General features: G+C 37.4%; 1 protein-coding gene across 8 annotated transcripts in view; it reads right to left on the bottom strand.

The window, feature by feature from the left end:
* Stard13 (StAR related lipid transfer domain containing 13) overlaps positions 1–12,789 on the bottom strand; it is a 528,094-nt gene that overhangs the window by 50,310 nt on the left and 464,995 nt on the right. For all 8 annotated transcript variants that reach the window (XM_074043562.1, XM_074043563.1, XM_074043560.1 and 5 more), the window contains 2 exons: positions 5,717–5,788; positions 3,241–3,322 (listed from right to left, as the gene is read on the bottom strand). In XM_074043562.1, the coding sequence (XP_073899663.1) occupies positions 3,241–3,322; positions 5,717–5,788 (154 nt within the window). The remainder of the gene's footprint in view (positions 1–3,240; positions 3,323–5,716; positions 5,789–12,789) is intronic.

The following is a 12,789-nucleotide window of genomic DNA, read 5'->3' as shown; positions in this document are numbered from 1 at the left end:
CTTGCTTCATAATATATTTTTGGAGACATAGCTGCCCTAAGAATTGTTCTAATTACAACCTCCTGCCACTCCAACCATTTTTATACAAGCTAGGCCCTTATCAAGCCCTTATCAAGAGCGCTGTGGTGGCTAGCACTGCTGCCCTTCCTCACATTGATGTAGTAAGGTCTTTTGGATATATAGATACAGATATATAGCCTACTATAGCTATATCCTAATGGCTCTTGTGCTCTATAAGAACAGACTTTTTGATTTTTCTGGCTGAAACTAGTATTATTATTCAGAACTTTATATCTCTATATGATTTCACATTGACAGTACTGGCTCATTCCTATAACAAGGAACAAGTTTCAAGTCTTTCAAGTCTGAAAGACTTTTTTTTTTTTTTTTTTTTTTTGGTTAAACCATACACTTTGATGGAGAAGTTCATTCAGGTCATCTCAGATCACTTGCAGCAGTGAGTGGATAAGGACTTACCACCCTCATTTGAGATCCAAAGCTTGGCCCTCTAAGTCATATAAGTCATTATGTCAATACAACTACATACTCAGAGACAGTGTTTGCCCCTCAAATGTTTTCTTCAATCTTGATTTCAAATGTATAATGAAATTTTTACTCTTGGCCTAAGATGTAATCTTTCATTAACATTTCAGAGATAAAATCCTAAGGAAAGTACAACAAAGCTACCAGAACTAATGAGTTACTTTAGAATGATTGTAGGATACAAGGATAATATACCCAAAAATTATATTCTAGGCAGTAAGAAAGTAGACACTGAAATGATAAAAAGCAGTACCATCTTTAATAAAACCAAAAAAATTAAATTTTTAGGTATGTATGCCATCAATATGCCAAAAACTATAAGTCACAGTTGAAAAATTCAAAGAAGACCTAGAGATATGTGCTGTTTATGAATCAGAAGATTAAATATTAAGATATCAATTCTCTCTAAACTAAAATTGGATTCAATGCAATCAAATCAAAACTACAGTAGGGTTTTAAAAATAGATACTAACAAGCCATTTCTAAAATTTATAAGGAAAGGTAGAAGAACCCAAACACTTGGCAAAGAACAAAGTTGGAGTCAATACTGTTGGATTCCAAGACTTATCTAAAGCTAAGCAATTAAGACAGTGTCATACTGATACAAGGACAGACACAGAGATAAGTATGTTAGGCAAAGATATGTTAAGCAAAGCTTTCTCAGACATGACATTCAAAGCATGAAAAAATGGATAAATTAGACCTTCAACAAAATTAAAAACTTTCTTCCATGAAATATTGAAAAGACAAACAGAAAGTATTTATAAAGGACTTATATCTAGAACAAATAAAAACTCTCAATAATCAATAAGAAAATGAACAACACAATTAAAAAGGGGTAAGTGATTTGAACAGATATTTTATAACAGTACATAGATGGCAGATAAACATATGAAAAGATATTTGCCAATATTAGTCATTAAGAAAATACAAATTAAAGCCACAATGTGATAACATTTGGCACCAACTAGAATGTCTAAAAACAAAACAAAAATTGACAATAATAAAGTGCAATTGGAACTCTCATATGTTGCTGGTGGCCGGTGGCCATACAAAAGAGTAGTGTTAGTTTGGAAATGTTTACTTATAAAATAAAAAAGGTTTGTCATATGGCCTCCACGATCTTATCCCTAAGATTTTATCCAAAAGAAACAAGAACTTATGCTCACAAAAATTTGAATATGAATGTGTACCGTGTTTTTATAGTCACCCAAATCTGGCAGAAACCCAGATATACTGGTGAACGGGTAACAAACTAGAGTTCATCCATATAATGGAATACTACTCAGAAACAGAAAAAAAAATGAACTATTGAAACATATAGCAACATAAATGAATCTTAAATACTTTATACCAAATGAAAGAAGCCAGACTAAAAAGGCTACATGCTACTTCACATCATTTGCATGACATTCTGGAAAACTGTAGGTACAAAAACAAATCAGTGGTTGGCAAGGAGTTGGAAGGAAGGGTAGAGCTGATGACAAATAGGAAGTAGGGAATTTTGGGGGGGGTGATGGAGCTGTTCTATATCTTGATTGGGGTGGGAGTATGTGACTGTAGGCATTTGTTAAAACTCAGACAACTATAGACATGAAATAGTGAATTTTTACTGGATACATATATATGTTATAATTCAATTTATATAAAATACAAAGTTTTAGAATTCAATGGGAAAAGATAATGAAATATAATTTTAAAAATAAGTTACTTTTTAAATGCCAATTTAGGTAATGCTGAGAAGGAAAACACAAAGAGATACTGCGTGTCATGAATGAGGGTTTCTGAGGGGGGCATTGATCTTGCTTGGCATGTGCATTCCACAGGCTTTTCCAATTCATTACCTTCGAAGAATCACAACCAAATCATCTACTCAACTCATAAACTCTCACAAATGGCATTTTGTGGTTTATTTGCTTTCTGGTCCAAATAGCCTGTCTGTGTTCAAATTTATGATTTGAAGAATACTTTGCTTTTCTCCACAGGATTGTTACCTTGAACTTAAGCAAACTCATAGTATTTCTTTCTTGACCATCAGAGGTCATTTCTTAACATAATTCTATTTTCTCTTCATATAGGAGCCACAGAGTGACCAGCTTGTGAACATAAAAATATATGTCTGAAGATTCAATAAGCCTAAAATTGAGATCATTTACACACTATTCTAAACACACTAGTCTCTCCTAGGTTGATAAAAGTTTTGCTCTTCATTATTTCCCCTTAAACTATGACCTTTTGTATGTCAAATGCAGAACGTGCTAGAAAGAGCAGTTTGAAAATATAGTCACTTGACTTTCAAAAAACAAAAAAATACAGTCAAGCTTGACATACTTATGGAATTTTTTGGAGCCTTTCCTGAATACTCATGTTGTGGCCATCTATGCTCCCTCACCCTACATCTAACACACTCTGAAATAATCTCTCTCTCTCTCTCTCTCTCTCTCTCGCTCTCTGTCTCTGTCCCTTTCTGCCTTTATCTTAACGTATTGTCTGAAAATCCCTACTAGTATTTAAGCTCCGTGACAACATGAACTGGTCACGCTAACTGCAGTATACCTAGAACCTAAGTCCATGTCTGGCACGTAGTAGGCGCACAATAAATATGCAGTAAATTGTTAAACTCACCCTCGACTTAGTGATACCTACCTATTGCAGACTAACCAATGGAAAGAAACATAAATACTTCATATGAGTTACCTGTAAAGAGGTTCTACAAGCTCCTTTTCAAGAAAATCATGATCGTTCTTGACAGCCACAATGTTGATAGGAAACTGTGAATCTAAGAGAAAAAGGAGAGACTAAGGGTTATGCATCTTGCTGTATCTGAATGGGTACCAACATACTCAGGCCACCGAGATCGGCACAAACCACCGATCTTAATAGTAGTTATTTCCTATCCTGTCCATTATCATTGGTGGTGGTGGTTAAAACAGCAGACAATTTTATTTTTATCACAGTGAATGCTTTCAAGAGTACAACATAAGTGGGAAATGTGAGAATAATCAAATGCTTGACCTTGGCTAGGCTTAAATGCTAAATGACTGCATTTTTATAGCTTGTCATTATTACAGATATAAGCTGATGTGGAATTGGAGAAGAGCTTTTGCATTTTCACCATCCACATAAAGCATAGCTCACTATCCTGATGATTTATGCAATACTAAGTTTGGCAGATTTCTTTTTCTTTCAAAAAAGGACATTTCCCAAAATACTCAAAGTTCAATGCTCTCAAATGTTTTCTTTTGTAGTGAAATCTTGAGTCACTTTGAAGTGTCAGCAAAAGAGAAGATGAAATTCTAACGCCATAACTTTTCTTGAACAGACAATTCATGCCAGCTTGGGAGGTCACTGGCAATATTCACAACATGGTATTAACTTAGATACCCCATTTTATGCAGGTAGAACTCTGGAGATCATTGACATGGAGGCCAATGTCAAATCTAACAATGTTAGTTCATTACCTCTCCTGCCTTTCTTTCTCTTTTTCATATTTTTTTACTACCTATACCTTGCCAATCATGGTAATTCTAAGGCATCTAAATCTTAGCGTGAGTTAGAAATAGAAACAATTCTGCCGCGTGTGGCGGTACATGCCTGTAACCCCAGCTACATGGAAGGCAGAGGCAGGAAGGTCATGAGTTGGAGGTCAGCTTGGGCAAAGTTAGGAAGATCCTATCTCAAAAACATAACGCAAACAAAAGGGCTGGGGGCATGGCTTAAGAGATAGAGGGCTTGCTCAAGAAGGCCCTGGGTGTAATCCCAGTACGGCGAACAACAAAACACAAAACCAAACCAAACCCAAAAAATGATTCCCCCTGTGGTGAAACAAGTAACATGATTGAATTCTAGGTGGTCCTAGAATGAAGACTATCTCATTCTAGTGTGTGTCATAGTAACGACCATAGACACACACATAGGTTGCAACTCTATGAAAACTTTTGTCAGCAGTTTGACACATTTAGAGAGAAGCTCTCCTATGACATTACAGAATCTAAATGGGATTAGCAGGGTATTTTTAAAATATAAAACTGAGCTTCTAGGTAGGTGAAGGGACAGAAGTCACCTATAGTAAAGTTAATTTTATTGATTCTTTCAATCCTCCACAAATTTCATGCCACCAGGAAGCTTCAAGTGTTAGGTATTCTGTTTAGCCATGCAGACCCCCTCTTCATTTTTCTGCACCCTGCTTTGTGCCCCAAGTATCACCTGTAGAGATGGATGACATTAGTGCCCTCTGCCTTCTGTGTGCCTTTTGTGTTTGTCAGCGAGAAGTCCTGGATGAAATAGAATGAGGCAATTTGCCTTGGCTTCTTTCCAGGAGAGGCCATCCAGGGACAGCGGTATGCTCCTTCAAGGGTCTGTTTCAAATATCCTCTCTCTCCTGGGCCCTGGCACCCTCTCTCTCCTCCTATCCTTTTGGGTCTTTGGTAGTGATAGCTCTGTTGCTGCCAGAGCACTTGTACTGAGCTCCTGTGTTGCACATGGTTCCCTGCAGATTCCTACATGCTGTCCACACATTAGTGTTGAAACTATCAGCAATAATCTTCCACAGTTTACTTCAGTGTGTTAGCTGCTCAGTGCTGGGATGTGACTAATTCACTAGAAATAAAGATGATCCCAAAGTGAGTTAAAAGCATTGGTTGCAATTTTAGATATAAGTAAGATATAGGTGAGTACATTTACTAACTGTCAAAGAACTAATGAGAAGTATAATGCTAGCAATAAAAATCTTCTTTTCCAAAACTGAGGAGAATGACATCTGATCCATATTGCTCCTAACATTTTTCATGTAAACAGAAGTAAGAGAAATCTCAGAACAATTAGCTTTGAGATGTTTAGGAACCTTTCAAACATCTAATTCACTGTAGTTTTAAGAAAACTGAGAGTAGTGCAGAAAAAAACAAGAAAAAAAATACAAACGAAAGTACAGAAAAGTTGTTGATGGTGGAAAAGCAGAAGGAAAATATAGAGTTGGATAGAATTGGTGGTGGGAAGTAGAAGGTAGAGTGGGTGTGGGAAGTGATTCTTATTTCCATGTTGGTATCAGAGCACTGCAAAAGGTGAGGAGATAAGGAAGCAATGCAAATGGTAGAGAAAAGACCTGGAAAACACAACATATCACACTTCACTTTTAATTTACTCTCTGTAAAAAATGAAGGGAAGGCTTACGTACCCTCATATAACTGAGCGTATTGTGGGAACCCAGCTGCACGGAGCCAGTCACATGCTTCCTTCGCCTCAATTTCTGAAAAACATGAGATAAAGAACACTGTGAATCCAACAATCACACATTAGCACTCCGCCTCCTTAATCAAGGAGACTGGTGAGCTTTGTGCGAGTTATTACAAGGCAAAATTGTTCTCAGGTAAGTCTGTACGTTGGTCTTTCCAGAAATGGGTGTAAAATGAGTGGGAAATACAAAGGAGCTTGTTATGCATCTACAGAGATTATCTTCACTGCAGAATCATAAATATGTGGGTAATAACTAAACCACAAATGACAGAACACAAAGGCTGAGTTTCAGGCAGGGAAAATTGTCTTATTTATACACCAGGGAACCAGGAAAATATGGAGAAGGAGGAAAGACTTCTTTAAATCCTCTTTTTAGTGGATTATATTAAAGTTTCAAAGATAAGGCTGAGAATATTTAGTTAGCATTCCTTTGTTCTTTCACACTTGGGGTAATGAAAGACTACAACTGGATAGTCTATGAAAATGTATTTTCTCACAAAGAAAGGTATTAAAAATAAAATGCATTATTATTTCTTTAATTTCACTGATGATTCTAATTCCCAATGCATTATAACAAGATGTTCATTCATCAGGCTCAGAGTGTAGCATGGAATAGGTCACTGACACCTGAGCTTGATGGGGCTGCCAGAACCAAGAAGGCCAAGAGCAAGAGGTTAATATGTCCCTGGTGAGCGTTTGTGGAGAGGACATACCAACAGCCCACCCAAACACCTGCCTGGGGAAACTATGGAGTGAGATGGGAGGAGTCCACAGTGTGTGAACCAGGTCACTGTTTGGCCTTTTGACTCTTGGATCATTTCCTAACCACAATTCTGTTAGATAAACATGAATTCGAGGGAAAAGAAGTTCATCTGTCAGAAGTCCAGTTTCTCCAACAAAATTAAATGGCCTATCATAACAGGTCTGTACTCAGGCTTTCCTCTGTTGTTGGGATGGGCCCTTGTCCGCTCACTGGGTTTCCATTTATTCTCATGTTCATTTTCCCCCATGGTCACAGGGTCTTCTTGGGACCACTGCACAGAAAATGATCTATGCTAACATCAGTTATTGGCATGAGGTTGTACCTCTATGTTGAAAGCTCAGTGCCTGACCAGCATAATGTATGATGTGAGAGTCATTTAGGATATGTTGGGAGAACAGACCAAAGGCCAGATACTGCTTAGTCCCAAAGGGGAGATCAAAAGCTACAGTCCTGTCCTACTGATGTGGTTGGACTGGTTGGACTTAGACTGAAATCTTAGTAATTTTAGAAAGCAGAGTCTTTGTTGACTCCTGTCCCAAAATACCTGCTTCTCTTGGCATCTCCTAATCTGCTGTCACTCCAGAGACTGATGACTTTTAAATCCTGAGTTTTGTTTCTGATGTGAGGGTTTCCCACATAATTTTGACCAGCATATACTTAATATGTACTTATTCCTGCCACATACACATGGTTTGGAAATGCCTGGGCATCACACTGGACATAAAAGCTTTGAGAAGTATTTTTATCAGGTGAGTTTATGAGATCCACAGGGCTGTTGTAAGTGGAGCTTCATTTTCTTTGTACTACACTGGCCAACCTGGGCTTTCCCTTCAGAAGGTGCAAAAGGCCATTAATGTACCTTATTTAATACTCATTTCAGAGTCTTTATGTGACAGCTTCTACCTTAATAACAATAAGGGTATTTCAGAGCATGTACAAAATGCACATTTTATTTGCAACACTTGGAAAATGTGGTGAGTCTTTATTGAATCATAGATAAAATGTAGCCTTACAAATTTTCAAGCTTCAGATTTTCATTCTGCTTCAATATGATATAGTGGGTGGAAATGATAAAATATCTAATTTCTAGACATGCTCTAAATGCAATTATGAGTCAGCAAGTCTTAGAAGGAAGCACAGAATTCTGTATTTTCTATTTGAATTGTATCAATATTATGCCTTTTCCTATTGCTTTTTTTTGTTTGTTTTTACTATCATCAAAATGTAGTGTTAAGCAAGAGAGTCACAGAGAGCGAGAACAAATGGAGGACACCTAGAAGATTGAGCTTTATAGCTTAGAAAGCTCAAAAAAGAATCAAAGTCAGCATGCGAATAAGTACATACCCTACTAGGACAGATAAATGCAGGAGATCAGACACCGGGGGTGCAAAGGATGACAGGGTAGGAGAGAAGTAGACAGCCAGGGATCCTTCTAGGACAAACTCCTTTTGGAATTGAAAATTGTGATTGGGCAGTAGAACGGGGTTGAAGCTAAGCAGAGAGATTTCACTTAAAAGTCTCTCCAGATAACTTTATTTCATTTTTTCCCACAAGAAACACTGATTATGAATTGAAATTTTAGTCATACCCAAACGTGAATTACTGTTTTAAGCAGAACTCATGTAAGTTAGCCACTCAAATAAGTTGATGTTTTGAAAAAATGGGAAGGAATTGAGCTTTTAAGTCTCAGAATCAAATGACAAAAAAACCTGCAATACATAAATGATAATAAATTAGAAGCCCCCCCATACTCAATTGCCATTCTATTTGCCAAATGTCCTTCAAACAAATGCCTTCCTTTTACATTCTCCTATCAGACCCTACATGCTGCCTACTAGAGAACTTATTTAACTTTTAAGGGCACACATAGATTGAAAGTTAAGGGATGGAAAGAGAAACTCCATGCAAATGAAAACCAAAGAGAGCAGGAATAGTTACACTTTATTACATAATCATTAAGTCAAAAATTGTAAAAAGACAAAGAGATCATTGCATAATGATGGAGTCGATCATCAAATGGAAATAACAGTTGTAAATTTAAATGTACCCAGCATTGGAACACATAAACATATAAAGCAAATATTAAGAGATCTGAAGAGAGAGGTGGACTACTGGCTCAGTGTCTTGATATCTCAATTTAGGGTCAAAACCAGCCAGTGACAAAACAAACAAAACTACCTGGCATAGCTACCATCATCAAATTTGACTTTGCCCATTCAATTGAGTTGGAAGGGGGGTCTTCCAATTTCTGTTAAACCCTATGGTCCCTACTAACATGTACCAGGCAAATGCCAATGCTTTCCCCAGCGTCCCTGCAGTATCCCAAATGGGAAAATTAAAAAGGACTCAGATCAGCAGCGTCATTATTTTACAAACATCTACCTAATAAGATTTAACTGACTTATGACTAGAAAAGTATGAAAATCTCTCTTTTAATGTGTTCCTGTTAGCCAGCATTATATTAACTAAAAGCATTAAGAGCTATTAAAATCACATTTTGACAATTTTATTTGTTATCTGTGTGCAACCTGTACCTACTTATGTAGCAGCTCCAGGACTACAGGCAAAGCATCAACTCCTTGCAAGGTTTTTGTTGAAGACCTGAGTTGTGGAGCGGAATGAGTTGAGAACAGAAATGTCCACAGATCTCTGATTGAGGTTATTAGTTATGGTAATTCTCTCTTATCCTTGGGGAGATGATCTAAGATTCCCAGTGAATGCCTGAAAACTTGTTTATAGCACTGAACCCAATGTATACTGTGCTTTTCTATCTGAAAATTAAGATGGCTACTAAGTGACTAATGAGCAGGGAGCATATACACCGTGGGTTCCAATGGACAAAAGGGCGATTCACATCCCAAGTGTGACAGAGGGGATGGTGGAGGGCAGCATGAGATTTTGTCATGCTGTCAGGACAGCGCACAGTTTAAAACTTATGAATTGTTTATTTATGGCATTTTCCATTTAATGTTTTATGACTGAAGCTGACTGTAAATAACTGAAATTGTGGAAAGCAAAACTGAGAATATGGAGAGGGGATTACTGTGCTTTTCTGTGGAAAATGCAATCCATTTGGCTAGGTATCATGACAGGACTTCAACAGAACTTTTGTGACTAGTCTGTGTAATAATCCATTTATTTTTCTCTGTAGCAAGTATCTATTTTTGCCTGCTCAACACTCACCCCCACTTCTTCTGATAACAGCCTCTCTCTGGTAGGGAGCTCTTCTGTGTTGTTTAAGTGAGGCTGTGCCCTCGTGTCCAATCACTCTTGGCCTCATCACCTCCCATGTTTGGGTGATCGGCTTCTTTTCCTTGTTGTTCTGTTTTGTTTTTGTTTTTTCACAAATAGGATATTTTATTTGCTGTTATTAAAATTTTGATTTTTAGACAGATTCCTGGACTGGTGGTTCGTATCCATTAGCTCATTTGACTTTAGCATCCGTCTCGTCTCCTGTAGCTTTTACATAGCTACTACCCTTCACTGTGAGTTTTCCCAATTCAAGCTTGGGCTTCTTCACCATTTTTACTTTTCTAACGAAGACATCTTGAAGTGGATAAATAAATAGACTGGCAAGCCTTTTCTCCTCCTTAGTCTTAGAGAGATCAAGGAACTTTGGAAACTTAAGTCACAGCCTGTGGGGGGCCAAAATCAACTGTTTGAAAGGGAAATTTGTTTTTCACTTGGCAGCATGATCTGCACAAAAACCAAGCAGCCTTTTCACTGGTTTACTAAACAAATTCAGTAGATGGTTTGGTGCTAGGTAAGCTCTTCTGCCACCTATCTGTGATTCCACTTGAGAGAAAGACATTGGCTTTGTGTCACCTGCCTTATCTACACCTGGGAGCTAATTTGCTGTGCTCAGTGTGACTCCTCACCTGATTGCCAACCAGTTCCTTAGAATGGTACATGCCCTCTGTCCAGACACAGACCTGACAGAGGGACGCTGTCTCAGTGGTGTCTGAGGGCTGTATGTTACCATGAGCACGAGAACGAAGGCACTGTGTACTGTGAAATAAACCTTGGCTTGTGACGTGTTTTTACAGAGCATTATCATGTTTCTTAATTACACATGCTCAGTTTTTATACCTTATAAAAGAATATTCTGAAAGGCACAGTAAGGAAAAAAGTCAACCCTTGTCCCATTACTAACACATAATTTGATGTATGTTATTTGTCAGAGTAGTAATATGGTAATAATATCTTAGGTTGACTGCTTTCTTACATAATTATACATTGTGAATATTTTCCCATATAATGGCATTGTTTACAAAAGTGGGAAGTTTTTCTTGGGAATGATGCTTATTTTTTTTAAACTACTCAATTTTTGAATAACACCAAATTATATTTTACTGCTGGGAGGTTATAACATCAAGATAGCCAAGATAGAACAACAGGTCAGGGAGACCTCCTCAGCATAGACTGAGCACGGGACAAGGGTAAAAGTCTGGGTCAGAAGAAGTGAATACCCTAGGTTTTTTTTTTTTTTTGTGATACTGGGGCTTGAACTCATGGCCTTCACCTTGAGCCAATCCACCAGCCCTATTTTTGTGAAGGGTTTTCAAGATAGGGTCTCATGTAACTAGTTGCCCAGGCTGGCTTTGAAACTGTGATTCTCCTGATCTCTGCCTTCTGAATATCTAGGATTATAGGCGTGAGCCACCGGAGCCCAGCCATTCCTTTTTTTTTTTTTTAAAGAAATGTTATTTAGTGATTTGGATACAGGTAGTCTGGGGTTTCACCTAAGTCAGGTAAGGAGTTATTTTGAGCACAGAGGATTTGGTGTCCAGGTTTTCAGGCTTCATCTCAAGTTACAATCTCATTGTGTTTTTAAACTGGTGCTTCTGGCATGCTTAGGAACAGTGTGTTCTCCTAGGTAAGCATTTTAAGTACATTTCAGTTTACATTGTGCTGTGCACAACAAATATTTTTTTCATAGTTAACTAACCCAAAGGTATTGGCTATTCTTTCTAAATGACCAAAAATTCAAATTAGGACCCAATTAAAATTTTTTATCAGCAGAAATTTAGCTGGTTAGGAGGATCTGGCTCTACTGTGAAAGTTTATGGAATCATTATATGTATTCATGTTTTTCTTATAAATCTTGAATTTTCATGGATGAACTGGCTCCAGTTTAAGTTGTTCTTCTTTCTTAAATGTTCACTGAACACACTCAAGAGAAGTGGGAATGGGGAAGACAGCATGGTCTCCATATGATTTAGAAAAGCAGGCTTGGGAAAAGATTTTTTTTCCACTGAAACTGGCTATCATGGTGGATACCCTGTTTTGGAAGATTATGGGTACCAGCATGGCGGGATGACTCAGCCAGCACAAGATGTCTGCAGTGGATGCAATCACCACTATTAAAGTACCTCAAAGGTATTAAAATTTCAACAGGGTGATAGTTATTGACTTAGGATAATCCACAGGGATTAGGTGAGTCTCAATATTAATGTCGTACTTATGGCAAATGACACCCTTGTCTTCAGAGAGAATTTCTCAGGTGAAGACCCTACTTATTGCAGGTATACTGCTTTGGCCATATACTTGGTCAGTTTTGCTAAAATCAATGCCAGGTTATCCATCCATCTATATATGGTTATGAATGATGAAATCATTAATATCACAAAGAACCGTACACTACCACTAAGATCCTTCTCCCAGGAAGGCTTTATAACCCCAATTAGAGGTAGGATGGAACATCAGGTTTTTGCAGCAACTGACTTTGATTTAGAGACCATGGTGTGATGTCAGGATCCATCTTTTCATACTTTTTCAATTAGATATTAAGTTTGTTTTGAAGTCTGAAAGGCTTAAAAAAGTCTTAAATGTATGCCAAGAATATTTTTTTTCCTAACATACATAACATTTTCTTTCCATGATATTCTAAGTTACTAAGAGGAGCTAAAATACAGATAATTTTGAATAAATTTAAGATAATCACTTAAATGTTCAAAACATTGAGCCAACTTATCAATACACATCTTATCCCCATAATTTGAAGTAAGTTTTTTACCTTGATGCATAGCAAAATATCTTATTGTCAGCAAGTATATAACCATAGGAAGAAGAAATCTGGGACACCTAATTGCTTCTAGTCAAGACAGAGATGCACAGCTGTGTGTGTGTGTGGGGGGGGTATTTCCCTCCTAAAAGCAAGAGTCACAGATACAATAATCCATCAATTCTTAATGCTAACCCTATTTTCCAGACCTTGAAATATTTTTGCAAGTTGGAGTCATAGCAAATCC

This window comes from Castor canadensis, chromosome 10, assembly GCF_047511655.1.
Source record: "Castor canadensis chromosome 10, mCasCan1.hap1v2, whole genome shotgun sequence".
Lineage (NCBI taxonomy): Eukaryota > Metazoa > Chordata > Mammalia > Rodentia > Castoridae > Castor > Castor canadensis.
This window is presented reverse-complemented; position numbering and strand designations above follow the sequence as displayed.